The 19,230-nt window shown below is 51.5% G+C and overlaps 1 protein-coding gene across 1 annotated transcript in view; it reads left to right on the forward strand.

The window, feature by feature from the left end:
- The first annotated feature begins 4,175 nt into the window (after window positions 1-4,175).
- LOC140406947 (uncharacterized) overlaps window positions 4,176-19,230 on the forward strand; it is a 28,585-nt gene continuing 13,530 nt past the window's right edge. The window contains exons 1-2 of the mRNA XM_072494786.1: window positions 4,176-4,544; window positions 5,701-5,869. Of these exons, the coding sequence (XP_072350887.1) occupies window positions 4,176-4,544; window positions 5,701-5,869 (538 nt within the window). The remainder of the gene's footprint in view (window positions 4,545-5,700; window positions 5,870-19,230) is intronic.

Below are 19,230 nucleotides of genomic sequence, written 5' to 3' on the forward strand. Positions count from 1 at the left end.
CTGGCCTTGCCGTCGTGGAGGCCCCCCCCTCTCCCCGGGTGACGGATCCCCCCCCCCCATCAGGACGACCACCGAAGCCGCGACTCCGAGCACCCGCCAGACGGAACCACGACGGCGGGAACTCGGCCGGTCGTCCGCGGAGAATCGCCGCGGGGGGGGGCCTCTTTCAACGGCCCCCGACCGGCGCCGCGTCGACCGCGCGCGTGCGACTGGCGGCGATTCTCCAGCCGCTGGAGATTCGCGGGAAGGCGTCGGACCCGATTCTCCACCCCTGCGCCAGGCGCAATTACGGCGTGGAGGCTCGGAGAATCCCGGCCATGATTTACCAAACAGATGACTCGTTAAGAGCATATGAGGCTTGGTCAGATTTTGACAGGTTCAGAACGTCGGAGGTTACATTCAGCAGACTGTGCACAAGGTTGCAGAAATCCATCTGTCAGTCAAGTTATTGGACTTTGCTAAAGTTACAAGTATGGATAGGCTTCTGGTTCGACAGGAATTACTTTTGCAGAAAGAACAAACATCAGAGGCTCCAAAAAACGTCCCTGGGCAAACCTTCCTTCCCAGCAGCCTTCATGACACAAATCGGCTGATTGACGGTAAGACGCACACTGGAAGACTCGATGTTGACGGGACGGCGAGGTGGGCTAGAAACAGGCGGCAAGCATCAATACGAAAGATGTTTTTTAACTAGAAAATAACCAGGGTAGTGTAAGGGTGCTTCCTGTTATTTCACATGTTCCCATTGCTTTTATTTTATCAATTTTGGTACGTGGATCCATAATCGGTTAATGCCTTTAACCCAGAAGGCTCTGTTGAAACATCCTGCTCGTCAGGACACTGCGGTGTCAAGTTTTGTTTTCGGAAGCGTCACAACACCCTGGACTAGGGCGCAGCCAATTCCAGTCCCACCCTCCCTCGGAGTCGCAGCACAAGTGAATTAACCAATAATTGTTACAGAAACACCCACCAACGCCCTTGGCTGACTGATGATTAGTTACCAGGTTTGTAAATGTAAACACAATTATGTTTATTTAATGAACAATGTAGCAAATACAACTGGTTGGCTTTTATTTAATTCCTGACTCCCCCCACACGCAAGATAGACAAACACAGAGGGTAGGGGGGAGGGGGGGAAGGTTTGAAATAATAATAAGGATGAAAGTCAAAAGATATTGGGCAGGATTCCACAGCAACGTCAATGCGTTTCAGAACGCATGTACAGTAAACACTGTTGGCATATAATTAGCGGGCCCGACCCAGTATTTTCCTCGGCCCCCGCGATTCTCCCCCTCCGCTGGGGTGAATTTCCGACGGCGAGGTAGACTCACGCTTTTGAAAACCGTGAATCGGTGTCGGGGCCGATGAGGGAGGGAGGAGGTAGGATCCGGAGACGGGTGACTGCGGGTTGCTGGGGTGGGGGAGGGGGAGGGAAGGGCCCAGCCAGAGCCAAGAGGGGGTGGTAACGGGAGGGGGTGGGGGACAGGGCATGAGGCCGGGGTGACCACCCCCCCCCCTCAGTGCCGCGACCTGCAAGGCAGCCATCTTGCTGCACACCCCACTGACCACCCACTGGCCTTTGGTTCCGCAGAGTGACACCGACGGTCGTATGGGTCCCGCCACCCCGCATCTCACCCTCTCCCCCCCCCCCCACGCAGCCGCCCTCAGGGCATCAGGCAGCTCACACAAGGACAATGCCCATTGTAGCCCATTTTGGGGACACCGGACAGGTGCCGTGGAGCTCACTGCTGGGCAAGGGAGGTGCCAGCTGACAGTACCCCTGGCTGATGTTTCCTCTTGTGGGAGAGTCTAGGACCAGAGGGCAGAATCTCAGAGTCAGGGGGGGAGCGCCCATTTGAGACAGAGGTGAGGAGGAATTTCTTCTCTCAGAGGGGGAGTGAATCTGTGGAATTCTTTACCTCAGAGGGTTCCCTCCAGTGCAGAAGGGGGCCCTTCGCACCATCTAGTCTGCACCGACCCTCCGAAAGAACACACTACCTAGGCCCACTCCCCCACCCCCCCCATCCCCCGCACCTAACCTTTGTGCACCAAGGGGCAATTTAGCACGGCCAATCCACCCAACACCGAGGCTGGGCCGTTAAGTATGTTCATCAGTGAGGGAATTGGGGGTTACGGCGATAAGGCGGGAAAGTGGGAGTTGGGGATTCTCACATCAGATCAGTCAACATCTCATCGAACGGCAGAACAGACTCACTGGGCCCCGTGGCCTCCTTCTGCTCTTACGTCTTACGGTCTTACCAGCAAAGGGAGAAAACGTCAGTTTGCACACAGCAGGATCCCACACACATCCAATGCGATAAATGGCCCAGGTCAATTTATTTTCAGCAATGTAGGCCCGATGCACTCCCTCAACACTGATTCTCCAATAGTGTAGCACTCCTTCAGCACAGACCCTCCGAAAATGCGGCGCTCCCTCAGCACTGACTCATCGGACGACATAAGGCAGTGCATTGCGATGAACGTAGTGTGTGACTGCTGCGGTCATGTTTTTATAAATCCTGGTTTGAAAGGCAACTGGACTTTTAGGATCCGAGGTGCAACTAAAGCATCGTAAAAGTTGGGCGGATGAATGTTTCTATCAATTAAGTTCCCTGGGGAGCAGATAAATAGAGACGTTGGGTGGGATTCTCCGGTTCCCCAGCAGGGTGTTCCTTGGCGGCACATCGTTTGCTGGCAGTGGGATTCTGTTTTCACGCCGCTTGTCAACGGGACACCCCAGGCCGCCAGGAAAACTGTGGGCGGGGTTGCGCTGCAGCGGAACGGAGAATCCCACTGGCGGAGAATTCACCATGGTGAGTTAATGATTTGCCTGTGGCGCCAACACCGGAAAGGCCATGCCGCGACACCACCTGAGAACCAGGCCGTTGTCCGCCTCTCATGGCTTGGTCTCTTCCGACGCTGGTTATGAAACAATCCCACCGCCTGCAGATTCAACATGTGGACATCATCTCCAGCAGGTGGAAGGAGGCCGAGGTTGCAATACTTTCCTTTTCCATTGATTTCCGGGGCGTGGAAGAGACCCCCGCATTTAATGCCCAACCCGAGTTGCCCTTCAGAGGGTTGAGCAGAAATTACGAATGATTGACGGCCAACTCGGTTGCTCTCGTCTCCGTCTTTGCAGGTGACACAAAACAAGGTGGGAAATAAGGTAAGCTGTGGGGAGGACACAAAGAGATGTGGACAGGTTGAGACAACGAGCAACAAGGTGCAGTACAATGTCGGAACGTGTGACGTTGTTCAAATGAAAGCAGGTCACTGCGGGTGATGGAGACCTGAGGTAAAAACAGGAAAAGCTGGAAAAAGCAGTGAAGTTATTTCACTTTGAGTGTAAGAATGGAAAAACGGAATGTATTTTTATAGCGCCTGAAGATTCCAAATGTTGACGCCCAAAGAGACTTGGGCCTACTCACCCAAGAGACACAGAGAGTTAGCATGCAGGTGTAGCAATCAAATTCAATGGCAGTACCATCACCGAATCTCTCTCTCCCCCCCCCTCGCCACGATCAACATCCTGGGGGTTACCATTGACCAGAAACTGAACTGGACCCAGCCGTATAAATACTGTGGCTACCAGAGCAGGTCAGAGGCTGGGAATCCTGCGGAGAGTAACTCACCTCCTGACTCCCCCCAAAGCCTGTCCACCATCTACAAGGACACAAGTCAGGAGTGTGATGGACTCTCCCACTCGCCTGGATGAGCGCGGCTCCGACAACACTCGAGAAGCTCGACACCATCCAGGACAAAGCAGCCCGCGCCCCCCCAGCTCGATCGACACGCTAACCCCCACCTTCAACACCCACTCCCTCCACCCACCGACGCACAGCGGCAGCCGTGTGTACCGTCTACAAGATGCAAGGGACATCCGGGGGCGGCCATGGAGTGAGTGGTTGCACACAGGGCGGCTCTTGATTGGAGGCGTTGGATTTGGCCCCTTTTATCCGATCTTTGGGGAATTCTGGCGGAAAGGTTGTGCGGAGAGTGGAGTGGGGGAGGGGGTAAGGTCTCCTAAGATGGGGGTTACCAAACTCGACAGAAGACAGTGAGAGCCGTGGCTAAAGAGCTGGAGGGGACTCGCGGCCACAGCAACAATTATAAAAATTGGGGTTGGGGGGGGGGGGGGGGGGGGGGGGTCGTCGTTGACCGGAAATCTGCCCATGAAGCAGTTGATGAGCTTCATTGAGGATGAATTTCGGCAGCAGCGTAAAGAAGTGGAGGGTGACTGGCCGAGGGCGATTGAGGGGGCAGTGGTACCTCTTTGTGGGACTCTGGAACGGATGCAGAAGAGCCTGGAGGGGGGGGTGACAATCCAGGAGGTGGAGAATGTGGTGTCTGACCAGAGTGATGGGATTGTAATGCTGGAAGCGGAGATGGTGATTCTGGGGAACGTGTGCAAGACGCTGCGAGGAAAGGTGGAGGGCCAGGAAAACAGGGCCAGGCGGCAAAATGTCCGGATTGTGGGCCGACCGGAGGGAGTGACGGGATCAAGTGCAATGGGGATGCAGGCCGGGTTTGTGGACGAGGAGGTGCTGGACAAGGCCCGGAGGTGGAGCAGGCCCATAGGTCCCTGAGGCAGAGGCCAAGAGCGGAGGAGCCGCCGCGGGCGATGTCTGCACAAGTTCCAGGACAAGGAAAAGGTCCTGAAGAGGGCCAGGGAGCAGCGGGATTGCAATTGGGAAGGAAACCAAATCTGGATCTATCAGGACATTGGAGTGGAGCTGGCCAGGAGATGGGCAGGGATCAACAAGGCGAAGGCTGTGTTGGTGCCAGATTTGGTTTGGGATGCTGGCATGTGAGAGTACCTTTAAGAAATGGGTGTTTATAAATGGGTGTGTATATAAATATCTGTAGTGAGAGTACCTTTAAGAAATGGGTGATTACTACTGCAGTGATGTCAGAGAGTGGGTGGAGCTAGGTTGTCTGTCATCTTTTTACTTTCGTTTTAGGCTGTTTTAGTTTCGTTTTCAGTGTTGGAGCTGAAGCCAGACAGAGCAGGTGTACTGTTGATCTCTCTGCCATCAAAAGGCTATCTCTTGATCATTTGGTGAATTTAGAATTCTAAATGTTTTCAGTAGTGAATGTAAGCCTGATGTGCTTCTGACCTCATTAACACTACACCCTGTATGCTTCATCCGATGCCGGTGTTTATGTAGTTACATTGTGTACCTTGTGTTGCCCTATTATGTATTTTCTTTTATTTTCTTTTGTTCCCATGTACTTATTGATCTGTTGAGCTGCTCGCAGAAAAATACTTTTCATTGTACCTTGGTACACGTGACAATAAACAAATCCAATCCAATCCAATCCTACTGTGTGGTAGTCACCACTGTTGTATTATATTGTATATACTGCACCACATACGAGGGTATTACGGTAAGGCCCCTGTACTACAGGTACGGAGGTAGATCCCGCCCAGTAGGCGGAGTATAAATGTGTGTGCTCACCGAACTGCAGCCATTCTGGCAGCAGCTGTAGGAGGCCACACATCTCTGTGTAATAAAGCCTCGATTACTCTCTACTCTCGTCGCGTCATAATTGATAGTGCATCATACTGTTCCCCTGTTAACGTTGGCAATTTTTTTTGCGAGCCATCCTGATGAGTCTGAGACGGAAAACTTTGACAGCGCACGTCTATTTTTCCAGCAGTACTCATTTTTACCTTCTTCAAATCCCCGCTGATAGGTTCCGTCACCACCATTGAAGGAAACAGCTTCCAAACTTCCAACAATAGGAATAACCAAAGCAAAATACCACAGATTCTGGAAATCTGAATTCAAAATGAAAACAGCTGGAAAAACGCAGCAGGTCCGGACAACATTTCCGGAGAGACAAACAAGAGTCAACGTTTGGTGTAGGAAGAAATAACAGGACATTTGGAAAGTCAAAATGCAATCCAACAGAGTCAGCATGGTTTTACCATAGTATTTACAGTGCAGAAGGAGGCCATTCGGCCCATCGAGTCTGCACCAGCTCTTGAAAAGAGCACCCCGCTTAAACCCACACCTCCACCCTCTCCCTATAGTCCCAGCTAACCTTTTTTGCACACTAAGAGAAATTTATCACGGCCGATCCACCTGACCTGCACATCTTCGGACTGTGGGAGGAAACCGGAGCACCCGGAGGAAACCCACGCAGGCATGGGGAGAACGTGCAGACTCCGCACAAGACAGTGACCCAAGCCGGGAATCGAACCTGGGACCCTGGAGCTGCGAAGCAAGTGTGCTAACCACTGTGCCCCATGAAGGCTAAATCATGTCATGACTAATTTGCTACAGTTCTTCGAAGATGTAACAAGCAAAATGGATAATGGGGATCGTATAGATGTAGTATATCTGGACTTCCGGAAGGCATTTGATGAATGTGCCGCACAGAAGCTTAATACATAAGGTTAGATCACATGGGATTAGGGGTAACTTCTGTGTTACGGGCCAGGGTTTAGAGAACCCCAAAGTGTATGATGGAGTTCGCCTGACCCATAACTTTAAAGAGATTTTGGTTATGGGGAGCACAAGGGCCCACTCTACAGGTGTGGTGCAACAGAGAGCTAAAGTATGTTTAAACAAAAACAATGTTTATTCTATGAATCCAGTTAATATTTTTAAACGCACACAGTAAACATCTTAGCAACTATCAACTATCAACTCAACCCCCACCCCCCCAAAGAATACTGTACTCTATAAGTAACCCTTAATCTTTCTTAGCAACATCCATAAGACCTCTTTAACACAGAGATCAGGTTTAAATTCTCTACTGAGAGCAGTTATCACTTTTAAATTAGCAAGTGATCTGAAGACATTCCTTTCATACAGAGAGAGACCAGAATTACACCTTGTTTCTCTGGATGCAGCTCCCAATCTGCAAAACAAAACCAAACACATCCTGTAGCTGACAGCCCAAAGCGAAAGTACAACAGACAGACAGCCCAGCTCCACCCTTTAGCACAGTGGGCTAAACAGCTGGCTTGTAATGCAGAAAAAGACCAGCAGCTTGGGTTCAATTCCTGTACCAGCCTCCCCAAACAGGGGCTGGGATTTGGCGACTAGGAGCTTTTCACAGTAACTTCATTGAAGCGTACTTGTGGCAATAAGTGTTTATTATTATTACATCACTGCAACTATTTGATAAACCCCATTTCTTAAAGGTACAACCACCACAGCTATTCTGTTATGGGCCAGGGTTTAGAGAATCCCAAAGTGTTTCATGGAGTTCACCTGACCCACAATTTTTAATAGGTTGTGGAATGGGGAGCACACGGTCACTCTACAGGTATGGTACAGCAGAAAATGAATCAGTGTTTTTTTTAAAACAAAACAATGTTTATTCTATGAACTCAAGTTAACCTTTTTAAAACAAACGGTGAATATCTTAGCAACCAGGGAATCAAATACACCCCCCAAAGAATACAACACTAGGTAATTTGTATGCTGTCCTTTTAACATCCAAAAGACTTAACAAACCTTCAAACAGGAGCATATTAGGGTTTACATTCAAGACTGAAAACATTTATAATTCTTCTGAATTCACCAAATGATCCAAAGATAGTCTTTGGATGGCAGAGATCACAGCAGTGCAGCTCACTTTTAACTTCAGATTCAGCTCACTGAAAAACACAGACACACCCAAGCTCTCCTCAAACTGAAACTAAAAAGCAGAAGTGGAGTTCAGCTCCACCCACACTCTGACATCACTCCAGTAACATGAGCAGCTCCATTTATTAAAGGTACATTTCTTAAATACCCATTTCTTAAAGGGTACTCTCACATGACACCTCTCCCCCAAGAAAAAAAAATAAACCATCAACTTCAAGATGGTTTCATTTTTGACCTTTTCACCATCCTTTAAGAAATGCACACAGTAAATGTATTGTATTGTTTCAAACGACAACACACACAAACAGGTATAATAATACAGTCCATTTTTCTTTTTGTTCTTCTTCCAACGGAAATCCTTCATGATTGACAGTCTCTTTCAACAAGAAGGTCTCTGCACGATCCGTCCATTTCTCTACGCCTCGGCATTGCTCTTTAAAGTCAGATACTTTAGTTCAATCTGATGATAGAGTCCCTTGTAATTCTCCAACACAGGAGCATTGGTTATCACAGATTTCAGGCAGTCAAATGCCTGTCGAAAGTCCGCTGTCCATTGAAATTTTCAACTTGTCTTCAGCAAGTCCATCAGTGGAGCAATCATGCTACAAACCTTTTGCGCAAATGTTCGATCAAATCCACTCATGCCAAGAAATCGCATTATTTCCCTTTGTCTCGAAAGCTCCTCAAGGAAAGTGAGTTGGGCTTTTCCAAATTCACTTTTGGTTAGGTTTATCACCAAACCCGCCTCCGGAATCGATTGAACAACTCCATCAGATGTTTCAAATGTTCTGTCCATGTCTGGCTGAAAATTACCAGATTGTCGATGTATACCGCACAATTGGGTAATCCTGAAACAACTTTGTTAGTTAACCACTGGAATGTTGCTGGGGCGTTTTTCATGACAAATGGCATAACTTTGAATTGGTAAATACCATCTGGAGTCACAAAAGCTGAAATCTCCTTCGCCCTTTTGGATAAAGGTACCTGCCAGTAACCTTTAAGTAAATCCAGTTTGGAAATAAAAACTGATTGTCCCACTTTCTCAATGCAATCCTCCAAACGTGGGATAGGATAAGAGTCCGTTCTTGTAACTGCATTAACCTTTCTATAGTCCACACACAACCATTGGGTACCGTCTAGTTTTGGTACCATCACTATGGGTGAGCTCCATTGGCTGCAACCCACTTCAATTATGCCATTTATAAGCATACTTTCCATCTCTTTGTTAATCTGTGCCAATTTTAAAGGGTTAAGTCTGTATGGATGTTGCTTGATTGGAACAACATTTCCCACATCTACATCATGTATAGCCATTTTAGTACTTTCCAATTTATCTCCACAAACCTGCCCATGTGATATCAATAACTCTTTCAGGTCAGTTCATTTTTCCTCTGGAAGATACCTCAACAATTTATCCCAATTTTTAAGAACATCCTCATTTTCCAATTTAATTTGAGGGATGTCAAATTCACAGTCATCTGGATTTGGTTCATCACTTTGAGTTAGAATCATTAAAACCTCCTTTTTCTCTCCTTCCCTTTCAAAGTACCTTTTAAGCATATTCACATGACACACTCGGTGAGTCTTCCCTCTATCTGGTGTTTTTACCACATAATTCACCTCACTTAATTTCCTTTCAATCTGATAAGGTCCACAAAACCTAGCTTTTAAAGGTTCACCTACCGCTGGTAACAACACTAAAACTTTATCCCCACTGGCAAAACTACGAACTTTGGATTTCTTGTCCGCTACCCGTTTCATCACATTTTGTGCAACTTTTAAATGTTGTCTCGCCAATTCACCTGCTCTATTTAATCGTTCCCTAAAACTTGACACGTAATCCAATAGTGTAATTTCCGATTTCTCACCCACCAATTTAAGTGGTCCTCTTACCGCATAACCAAAAATTAGTTCAAAAGGACTAAATTTGGTTGACTCATTAGGAGCATCCCTAATTGCAAACAGTACGAATGGAATTCCTTTATCCCAATCCTCTGGATAATCGTGACAATAAGCCCTCAACATTGTCTTTAATGTCTGATGCCACCTTTCTAACCCTCCCTGCGATTCCGGATGGTACGCAGTTGATTTAAATTGTTTTATTCCTAAGCTATCCATAACTTCTATGAATAACCTTGAGGTAAAATTTGATCCTTGATCCAATTCTATTTCTGTGGGTAGTCCATATCTAGTAAAGAATTTAAGTAACTCCTCCACAATCGTTTTAGCTGTAATATTACGTACGGGAATGGCCTCTGGAAACCTAGTAGACACATCTATTATAGTCAAAAGATATTCATTCCCACTTTTTGTTTTAGGAAGCGGTCCTATGCAATCAATTAGGACCCTTGTAAAAGGGTTCCTCAAATGCTGGAATGGGTATTAAGGGTGCTGGTTTTATCACTGCTTGAGGTTTCCCTATCACTTGACATGTGTGACATGATTGACAAAATTACACTACATCTTTATGTAGTCCAGGCCAATAAAAATGTTTTTGGATTTTAGCTTGAGTTTTCCTTATTCCCAAATGACCTCCCACTGGTACCTCATGTGCCACTCACAACACCTCCTTTCTACCGGCAATACTACTTGATGAACTTCTGCCCACTTTTCATCCGCCTGCATATGTACAGGTCTCCATTTTCTCATCAAGACATCACTTTTACGGTAATAACACTCTGGTATACACTCAGATTCCTCTTCTGTGTATGCTTTCTGATACATCCGTTTTATTTCTATATCTTTCTGTTGTAACTCCGCCAATTTTCCTGAACTAAAAATATCCGCCTCATCCTCCACCTGTTCTTGTTCTTTTTCAACCATCTGATCAAAAATTGTTTCTGATAATTGCACTTCAACTTCATCTTCACTCTTTGATTTATTCTCTTGTCTTAACCTGTGACTTTGCGACCCTGTTACTACACAATCCGGAAAAATCCCAGGATATTCGTCCTTCAACAATTCAGTTGTCTGATTTTCCACTGGCTTATCAACCACAGTTGGCATCACTCCCACTTGCGATCCAGCTATATCATTACCCAAGATAAACTGTATTCCTGGATAAGATAGTTTCTCTATTACTCCTACTACCACTTCACCACTCTTCACTGGACTTTCCAACCTTACCTTATATAATTGAACACTACCCCTCTCACCCTGAATTCCACATATTACCACATTTTCTGGCAACATTGTGGGCAGCACGGTAGCACAAGTGATTACCACTGTGGCTTCACAGCACCAGGGTCCCAGGTTCGATTCCCTGCTGGGTCACTGTCGGTGCGGAGTCTGCACATTCTCCCCGTGTCTGCGTGGGTTTCCTCCGGATGCTCCGGTTTCCTCCCACAGTCCAAAGACGTGCTGGTTAGGTGGATTGGCCATGATAAATTGCCCTTAGTGACCAAAAAGGTTAGGAGGGGTTATTGGGTTACGGTGATAGGGTGGAAGTGAGGGCTTAAGTGGGTCGGTGCAGACTCGATGGGCCGAATGGCCTCCTTCTGCACTGTATGTTCTATGTACTATGTATTCTTCCCAACCTACATAACTCCTCATCTCTTACCATTAAAGATTGACCAGCTCCCGTATCTCTTCAAATTGTGACTTCTTTACCTACTCCTCCTGATAAACATGAGTAAACTTGACCCGCACAAGTAAATTATTTAAAGAGATCTGGCACCTTCTTATCCATCACCTTTTGATTAGGCTGTACAATCTTTTGCACCTCCTTCGCTTCACTTGGGCTTTCCTTTACCACTCTAACAAACCCCACTGTCTTATCCTGTTTTATCACATCAGCCTTCCCAGTGCTTTTCTTCAACCACCAACACTGTGACTTTACATGGCCTAGTTTATTACAGTGAAAACATTTTAAACTTTTCATTTCTTTTCCACCCTCCTGGATTTCTTTTTTAATCTGAGGTACACTCTCCTTATTGTCTCCCATCAGATCACCTTTACCTTTACCACTTGAGTATTTCTCATGTCCCCAGTTTCTATCCCTCACCGGCTGAAACTGATGTCGGAAACCAATCTTTGATTTATGAACTAATTCATAATCATCTGCCATTTCTGCTGCTAATCTCGCAGTTTTAACCCTCTGCTCTTTCACATGAGTTCTCACTACATCAGGAATTGAATTTTTAAACTCCTCCAAAAGTATAATTTCTCTGAGAGCTTCATCCGTTTGGTCTATTTTCAAAACCCTTATCCACCTATCAAAATTACTCTGAGCCTTTCAAACTCCATGTATGTTTGATCAAATTCTTTCCTCAAATTTCTAAACCTTTGTCTGTAAGCTTCAGGCACTAGCTCATATGCACTTAAGATGGATTTCTTCACCTCCTCATACATTCCAGATACCTCCTCTGGTAGTGACTTCACTAGCTCTACCTACCAGCTTTGTTTGAATCAGTAACACCCACATGTCCTGTGGCCATTTCATTTGTTTAGCTACCTTCTCAAATGAAATGAAAAAGGCTTCCACTTTCAACTCGTCAAACCTTGGCAATGCTTGGACATATTTAAATAGATTCCCACTAAGCCTTCGACTCTGACGCTCTTTCTCACGATCCTCATCACTATCATCCAACTGTACGTTTCCCTTTACATCTGCCAATTTTAACTGTCATGTTTCATGGCCATTTTCTGAAGTTCACTCTCTCGTTATCTTTTTCCCTGATCTGTATCTCCCTTTCTCTTTCTTTTTGTCCTGCTAGGGCTATTCTTTCTTTTCTCCTTTCTTCTCTCTCCTTTTCTTTTTCCTCTCTCTCTCATTCTTTTTCCGCTCTCTCTCTTTCATTTCTGCTCTCTCTCTTTCGTATTCAAGCTGCTTTAATTCTTTCTCATGGTCCATTTGTTTAATTTGCAACTGAATTTTTGCCATTTCCAGTGAGTCAAACTGTACCTCAGGCAACTTTAAATGCTTAACCACCGCCATAATTACCTCATCTTTTCGCATTTTGTCAGGTAGTGTTAACTGCAATGTTTTTGCCAAATCTAACAGTCTGCTTTTAGTCTCTGTCCGTAAGGTACTGCATGTGACCGTCTCCACCCCCAAAAACATCTGAGCCTCTGAAACAGCCATTGTCCACAACACACTCCCCACTTAAACTAAAATACCACACCTGAAAAGCTCCCACAATATGCTCACCCCTCACTGTTTTTAAGTTCACTAAGCCAATCCAATAGATAGACTTTTATCCCCCTCGAGCCCCCAATTGTTATGGGCCAGGATTTAGAGAATTCCAAGGTGTATCATGGAGTTCATCTGACCCACACGTTTTAATAGATTGTGGTATGGGTAACACACGGCCCACTCTACAGGTGTGGGACAGCAGAAATGGAAAAGTATTTTTTAAAGCCAAACAATGTTTATTCTATGAACTGAAGTTAACCTTTTTAAAACATACAGTGAACATCTTAGCAACCATCAATTCAAATACAACCCCCAAAGACTACAACACTAAATAAAACTTTCCTTTTAACATCCATACGACTTAAAAAACAAAACCTTTATCAGAAGCACATCAGGTTAAAAGTCACTACTGAAAACATTTATAATTCTGAATTCACCAAATGATCAAGAGATAGTCTTTTCATGGCAGAGAGAACGGCAGTACACCTGCTCTGTCTGGCTTCAGCTCCAACACTGAAAACGAAACTAAAGCACACCCTGCAGCAAACAGCCTAAAACGAAAGTAAAAAGCTGACAGACAGCCCAGCTCCAGCCACTCGCTGACATCACTGCAGTAATAAACACCCATTTCTTAAAGGTACTCTCACTACAGATATTTATATTCACACCCATTTATAAACACCCATTTCTTAAAGGTACTCTCGCATGACATTATTACATCACTGCAACTATTTGATAAACCCCATTTCTTAAAGGTACATCCACTACAGCTATTCGATAAACACCCATTTCTTACAGGTACTGTCACATGACATTAGAAGGCTGGCTGATGGACAGAAGACACAGAGTCGGGAGAAATGGGTCTTTTTCTGGTTGGCAAGATGTAACTAGGGGGGTGCCACAGGGTTCGGTCCTCGGACCCCAACTTACAATCTATATCAATGACTTGGATACAGGGATAGAAGGGTCTAGAGGCAAATTTGCAGTTGACACTAATATCGGTTGGACTGTAAGTTGCAATGAGGAAGTACGAACCGTACAAACGGGTATCGATAGGTTAGGAGAGTGAGCCAAAGACTTCTGGTGGCGGTGATGGAGTGAGTGGTCGCACGTTTGGTGGCTCCCGCTCAAGGTGGGTTTCGTTGGTCCTTCCTCACCCGTATGGGTTTTTTATTGAGTGCAGAAAGTGTGCGAGTGCCCAGGGAAGGTTATACTCCTCTTGTGAGGCTGGTGTATGGATCAGTGGACGAGAAATGCCACGAGAACGAGAGAGCAGCTGGAACAAGTTTCATGTGCCACGGGTTAAGATGGCGGAGGGCAAGGGGGCAGCGCTGCCCACCCCAGTGGTTGACGGAGCAGCTGGTGAAGGTTTTGAAAGGCAAGGAGGCCTCGGAGGACCCGGCTATGGTGGTGGAGCCGCTCAGGGCGGCGATTGAGGAAGTGGGGCAGAGGCTGGAGGCTCGGGGCCTGGCGATTCAGAAGGTGGAGGAGGCGGTGGGGGAGCACGAGGAGCAGAGGCCTCGCTGGAGGCGGAGGTGGGGATGATGGCGGGCGGCCAGAAGAGGCTGAGAGAGAAGATGGAGGACCTGGGGAATCGCTCCAGAGACAGAACTTGAGGAACGCCCGAGGGCATCGAGGGAGCGGAGGCGGCCACACGCGTGGCGAGGATGCTGGAGAGGCTGATGGGGGAGGGGATCTTCGACCGGCCTCTCGAGGTGGATCGGGCCCACACGGCGCTGAGGGGGAGGCCGCAGGCGGGGGAGCCACCCAGGGCGATGGTGGTGAGGTTGCATCGCTTCTTGGAGCAAAAAGATCCTGAAATGGGCGAGGCCGACCAGGAGGTGACCTGGGAAGGGAGTGAACTGCGGGCCTATCAGGACCTGGGTGCGGAGTTGGCGAAGAGGAGAGCCGGGTTCAACCGGGTAAAAGCTGCCCTCTTCACGAAGGGAGTGAAGTTTGTGGTTTCGTGCCCTGCCCGCGTGTGGGTGACACATCAGAAACAGGTGATTTATTTTTACTCGCCAGAGGTGGTGATGGACTTTATGAGGGACCAGACACTGGGAGGAGAGTGAGGACACTGAACTTTGGAGAGGAGCTTTGTGTTCATTGTGAAGTGTTATGGGGTGGGCAGCTTGGGGGGCATAGGCGATGGCGAGTGTGCCTTTGTTTTTCTCTGTCAGCGCTTGGGAGGGGTGGGTCGGGGGGGGGGGGGGGGAGGGGAAGTCAGAGGCCTTGGGCGGGGCCACCTGGGCAGGTTAGTTAACGGGAGTGAAGTGTGGGGGGGTCATCAGGAGGAAGGCGTGGGGGGGGCAGATGGGGTTGGTTCTTTGTTTGGGGGGAGGAGGGAGGGTTGCTGACATGGGTGCATTAGGGAAGGGAGAGGTGGCGGTGGACATGGGGGGGCGGGCTCGGAGCGCCATGTGACACGGCCCGGGGGCTCGCTAATTGGCAGGGGGTGGGGGGCTAGCACTCCCCCGATCAGGCTGGTCACGTGGAGTCTGAGAGGCCTGAACGAGCCGGTTAAATGGTCCCGTGTGTTCACGCATCCGAGGAGTTTGAAGGCGGACGTGGTGTTTTGACGGGAGACGCACCTGAAGCTGGGGGGATCTGACGAGGCTGAGGGAGGGGTGGGTGGGGCGGGTGCTCCACTCGGGGCTGGATATGAAGACGAGGGGGGGGCGGCGGTGTTGGTCAACGGCGTTTGAGGTGGGGAGCATGTGGCCGATCCGGGGGGGTGGGTCAGTGGGAAGCTGGACGGGATGCCGGTGGTAAACGTTTATGTCCCGAATTGGGACAACATGGATTTTATGAGGCGGGTGTTGGGGAAAGAGTCCGAAGCTGGACACGAATCGGCTGATAACGAGGGGGGGGGACTTCGATACGGCCCTGGACCCGAACTAGGACCGGTCGAGTCCCAGGTCAGAGGGTGTCGGCGGTGGCTAAGGAGCTGAGGGGGTTCATGGAGCGCATGGTGTAGGGGCAGGCCCGTGAGGTTTTGGGAGACCGAGGGTGAAGGAGTTGTCTCCCGTGTGCACCGGGAATACTCCCAGATTGCGGGGCTGGCCGACTCGGGGTATTCGGCGATTGCGATTTCCGACCACACGTCGCGTTGGGGGGATTTACGGATGGTTCAGGGGGAGACCAAACGGCCGCAGTGGAGATTAGATGTGGGACTGTTGGGGAACGAGGGCGGGGGGGTGAGGGGGTGTGTGAGCGGGTGAGGGGGGTGTGAGTGGGTGAGAGGGGGGTGTGAGTGGGTGAGGGTGTGTGTGAGCGGGTGAGGAGGGTGAGTGAGGGGGTGAGGGGGGTGTGAGTGGGTGAGGGGGGGTGTGAGGGGGTGAGGTGGGTGTGAGCGGGTGAGGGGGTGTGTGAGGGGGTGAGGGGGGTGTGAGTGGGTGAGGGTGGGTGTGAGTGGGTGAGTGGGTGTGAGTGGGTGAGGGGGTGTGTGAGCGGGTGAGGGGGTGTGAGTGGGTGAGGAGGGTGTGTGAGGGGGTGAGGGGGGTGTGAGCGGGTGAGGGGGTGTTTGAGGGGGTGAGGGGGGTGTGAGTGGGTGAGGGGGGGGTGAGTGGGTGAGGGGGGTGTGAGTGGGTGAGGGTGGGTGTGAGTGGGTGAGGGGGGGAGTGAGTGGGTGAGGGGGGGAGTGAGTGGGTGAGGGGGGTGTGAGTGGGTGGGGGGGTGTGAGCGGATGAGGCGTGTGTGAGCGGGTGAGGGTGTGTGTGAGGGGGTGAGGGGGGTGTGAGTGGGTGAGGGGGGTGTGAGTGGGTGAGGGGGGTGTGAGTGGGTGAGGGGATGTGAGTGGGTGAGGGGGTGTGAGAGGGTGAAGGGGTGTGAGTGGGTGAGGGGGTGTGAGTGGGTGAGGGGGGTGAATGGGTGAGGGGGTGGTGTGAGTGGGTGAGGGGGGTGTGAGCGGGTGAGGGGGTGTGAGTGGGTGAGGGGGGTGTGTGAGGGGGTGAGGGGGTGTGTGAGAGGGTGGTGTGAGTGGGTGAGGGGGGTGTGAGCGGGTGAGGGGGGTGTGAGCGGGTGAGGGGATGTGAGTGGGTGAGGGGGGGTTGCGGGTGAGCGGGGTGTGAGAGGGGGTGAGGGGGTGTGTGAGTTGGTGAGGGGGCGTGTGAGTGGGTGAGGGGTGGGTGAGGGGGTGTGTGAGTGGGTGAGGGGATGAGTGAGTGGGTGAGGGGGGTGTGAGTGGGTGAGGGGGGTGTGAGTGGGTGAGGGTGGGTGTGAGTGGGTGATGGGGGGAGTGAGTGGGTGAGGGGGGTGTGAGTGGGTGGAGGGGTGTGAGCGGGTGAGGCGTGTGTGAGCGGGTGAGGGGGTGTGTGAGGGGGTGAGGGGGGTGTGAGTGGGTGAGGGGGTGTGAGTGGGTGAGGGGGGTGTGAGTGGGTGAGGGGGGTGTGAGTGGGTGAGGGGATGTGAGTGGGTGAGGGGGTGTGAGAGGGTGAAGAAGTGTGAGTGGGTGAGGGGGTGTGAGTGGGTGAGGGGGGGTGAATGGGTGAGGGGGTGGTGTGAGTGGGTGAGGGGGATGTGAGCGGGTGAGGGGGTGTGAGTGGGTGAAGGGGGTGTGTGAGGGGGTGAGGGGGTGTGTGAGAGGGTGGTGAGTGGGTGAGGGGGGTGTGAGCGGGTGAGGGGGGTGTGAGCGGGTGAGGGGGGTGTGAGCGGGTGAGGGGATGTGAGTGGGTGAGGGGGGGTTGCGGGTGAGCGGGGTGTGAGAGGGGGTGAGGGGGTGTGTGAGTTGGTGAGGGGGCGTGTGAGTGGGTGAGGGGTGGGTGAGGGGGTGTGTGAGTGGGTGAGGGGATGAGTGAGGGGGTGAGGGGGTGTGAGTGGGTGAGGGGGTGTGAGTGGGTGAGGGGGGCTGTGAGCGGGTGAGAGTGGGTGGGAGTGGGTGAGGGGGGTGTGCGGGTGAGCGGGGTGTGTGAGGGGGTGAGGGGGTGTGTGAGTGGGTGAGGGGGCGTGTGAGCGGGTGAGGGGTGGGTGAGGGGGTGTGGGGGTGGGTGAGGGTGTGTGTGAGTGGGTGAGGGTGTGTGTGAGCGGGTGAGGGGTGTGTGAGGGTGTGTGTGAGCGGGTGAGGTGGTGTGTGAGCGGGTGAGGGGTGGGTGAGGGTGTGTGTGAGTGGGTGTGTGAGTGGGTGAGGGGTGGGTGAGGGTGTGTGTGAGTGGGTGAGGGGGTGTGTGAGCGGGTGAGGGGTGGGTGAGGGTGTGTGTGAGCTGGTGAGGTGGTGTGTGAGTGGGTGAGGGTGTGTGTGCGGGTTGGGGGGTGTGTGAGCGGGTGAGGGTGTGTGTGAGCGGGTGAGGGGGTGTGAGTGGGTGAGGGGGGGTGTGAGCGGGTGAGGGGGTGTGAGTGGGTGAGGAGAGTGTGTGAGGGGGTGAGGGGGTGTGTGAGAGGGTGGTGTGAGTGGGTGAGGGGGGTGTGAGCGGGTGAGGGGGGTGTGAGCGGGTGAGGGGATGTGAGTGGGTGAGGGGGGGTGCGGGTGAGGGGGTGTGAGAGCGGGTGAGGGGGGTGTGTGAGCGGGTGAGGGGGTGTGTGAGCGGGTGAGGGGGGTGTGAGTGTGTGAGGGGGGGTGAGTGGGTGAGGGGGGGTGCGGGTGAGCGGGGTGTGTGAGGGGGTGAGGGGGGTGTGAGTGGGTGAGGGGGGTCTGAGCGGGTGAGGGGGGTGTGTGAGCGGGTGAGGGGGGGTGTGAGTGGGTGAGTGGGTGTGTGAGTGGGTGAGGGGGTGTGTGAGCGGGTGAGGGGGGGGTGTGAGCGGGTGAGGGGGTGTGAGTGGGCGAGGTAGTGTGTGAGTGGGTGAGGGGGTGTGTGAGCGGGTGAGGGTGTGTGTGAGTGGGTGAGGGGGTGTGAGTGGGCGAGGGAGTGTGTGAGTGGGTGAGGGGGGTGTGAGTGGGTGTGAGTGGGTGAGGTGGTGTGAGTGGGTGAGGGGGTGTGAGTGGGCGAGGGAGTGTGTGAGTGGGCGAGGGGGTGTGAGTGGGTGAGGGGGTGTGAGTGGGCGAGGGAGTGTGTGAGTGGGCGAGGGAGTGTGTGAGTGGGTGAGGGGGTGTGAGTGGGCGAGGGAGTGTGTGAGTGGGCGAGGGAGTGTGTGAGTGGGTGAGGGGGGTGTGAGTGGGTGTGAGTGGGTGAGGGGGTGTGAGTGGGCGAGGGAGTGTGTGAGTGGGCGAGGGAGTGTGAGTGGGCGAGGGAGTGTGTGAGTGGGTGAGGGGGGTGTGAGTGGGTGAGGGGGTGTGAGTGGGTGAGGGGGGTGTGAGCGGGTGAGGGGATGTGAGTGGGTGAGGGGGGGTTGCGGGTGAGCGGGGTGTGAGAGGGGGTGAGGGGGTGTGTGAGTTGGTGAGGGGGCGTGTGAGTGGGTGAGGGGTGGGTGAGGGGGTGTGTGAGTGGGTGAGGGGATGAGTGAGGGGGTGAGGGGGTGTGAGTGGGTGAGGGGGTGTGAGTGGGTGAGGGGGGCTGTGAGCGGGTGAGAGTGGGTGGGAGTGGGTGAGGGGGGTGTGCGGGTGAGCGGGGTGTGTGA

Source organism: Scyliorhinus torazame, unplaced genomic scaffold (assembly GCF_047496885.1).
Source record: "Scyliorhinus torazame isolate Kashiwa2021f unplaced genomic scaffold, sScyTor2.1 scaffold_1053, whole genome shotgun sequence".
Classification (NCBI taxonomy): domain Eukaryota; kingdom Metazoa; phylum Chordata; class Chondrichthyes; order Carcharhiniformes; family Scyliorhinidae; genus Scyliorhinus; species Scyliorhinus torazame.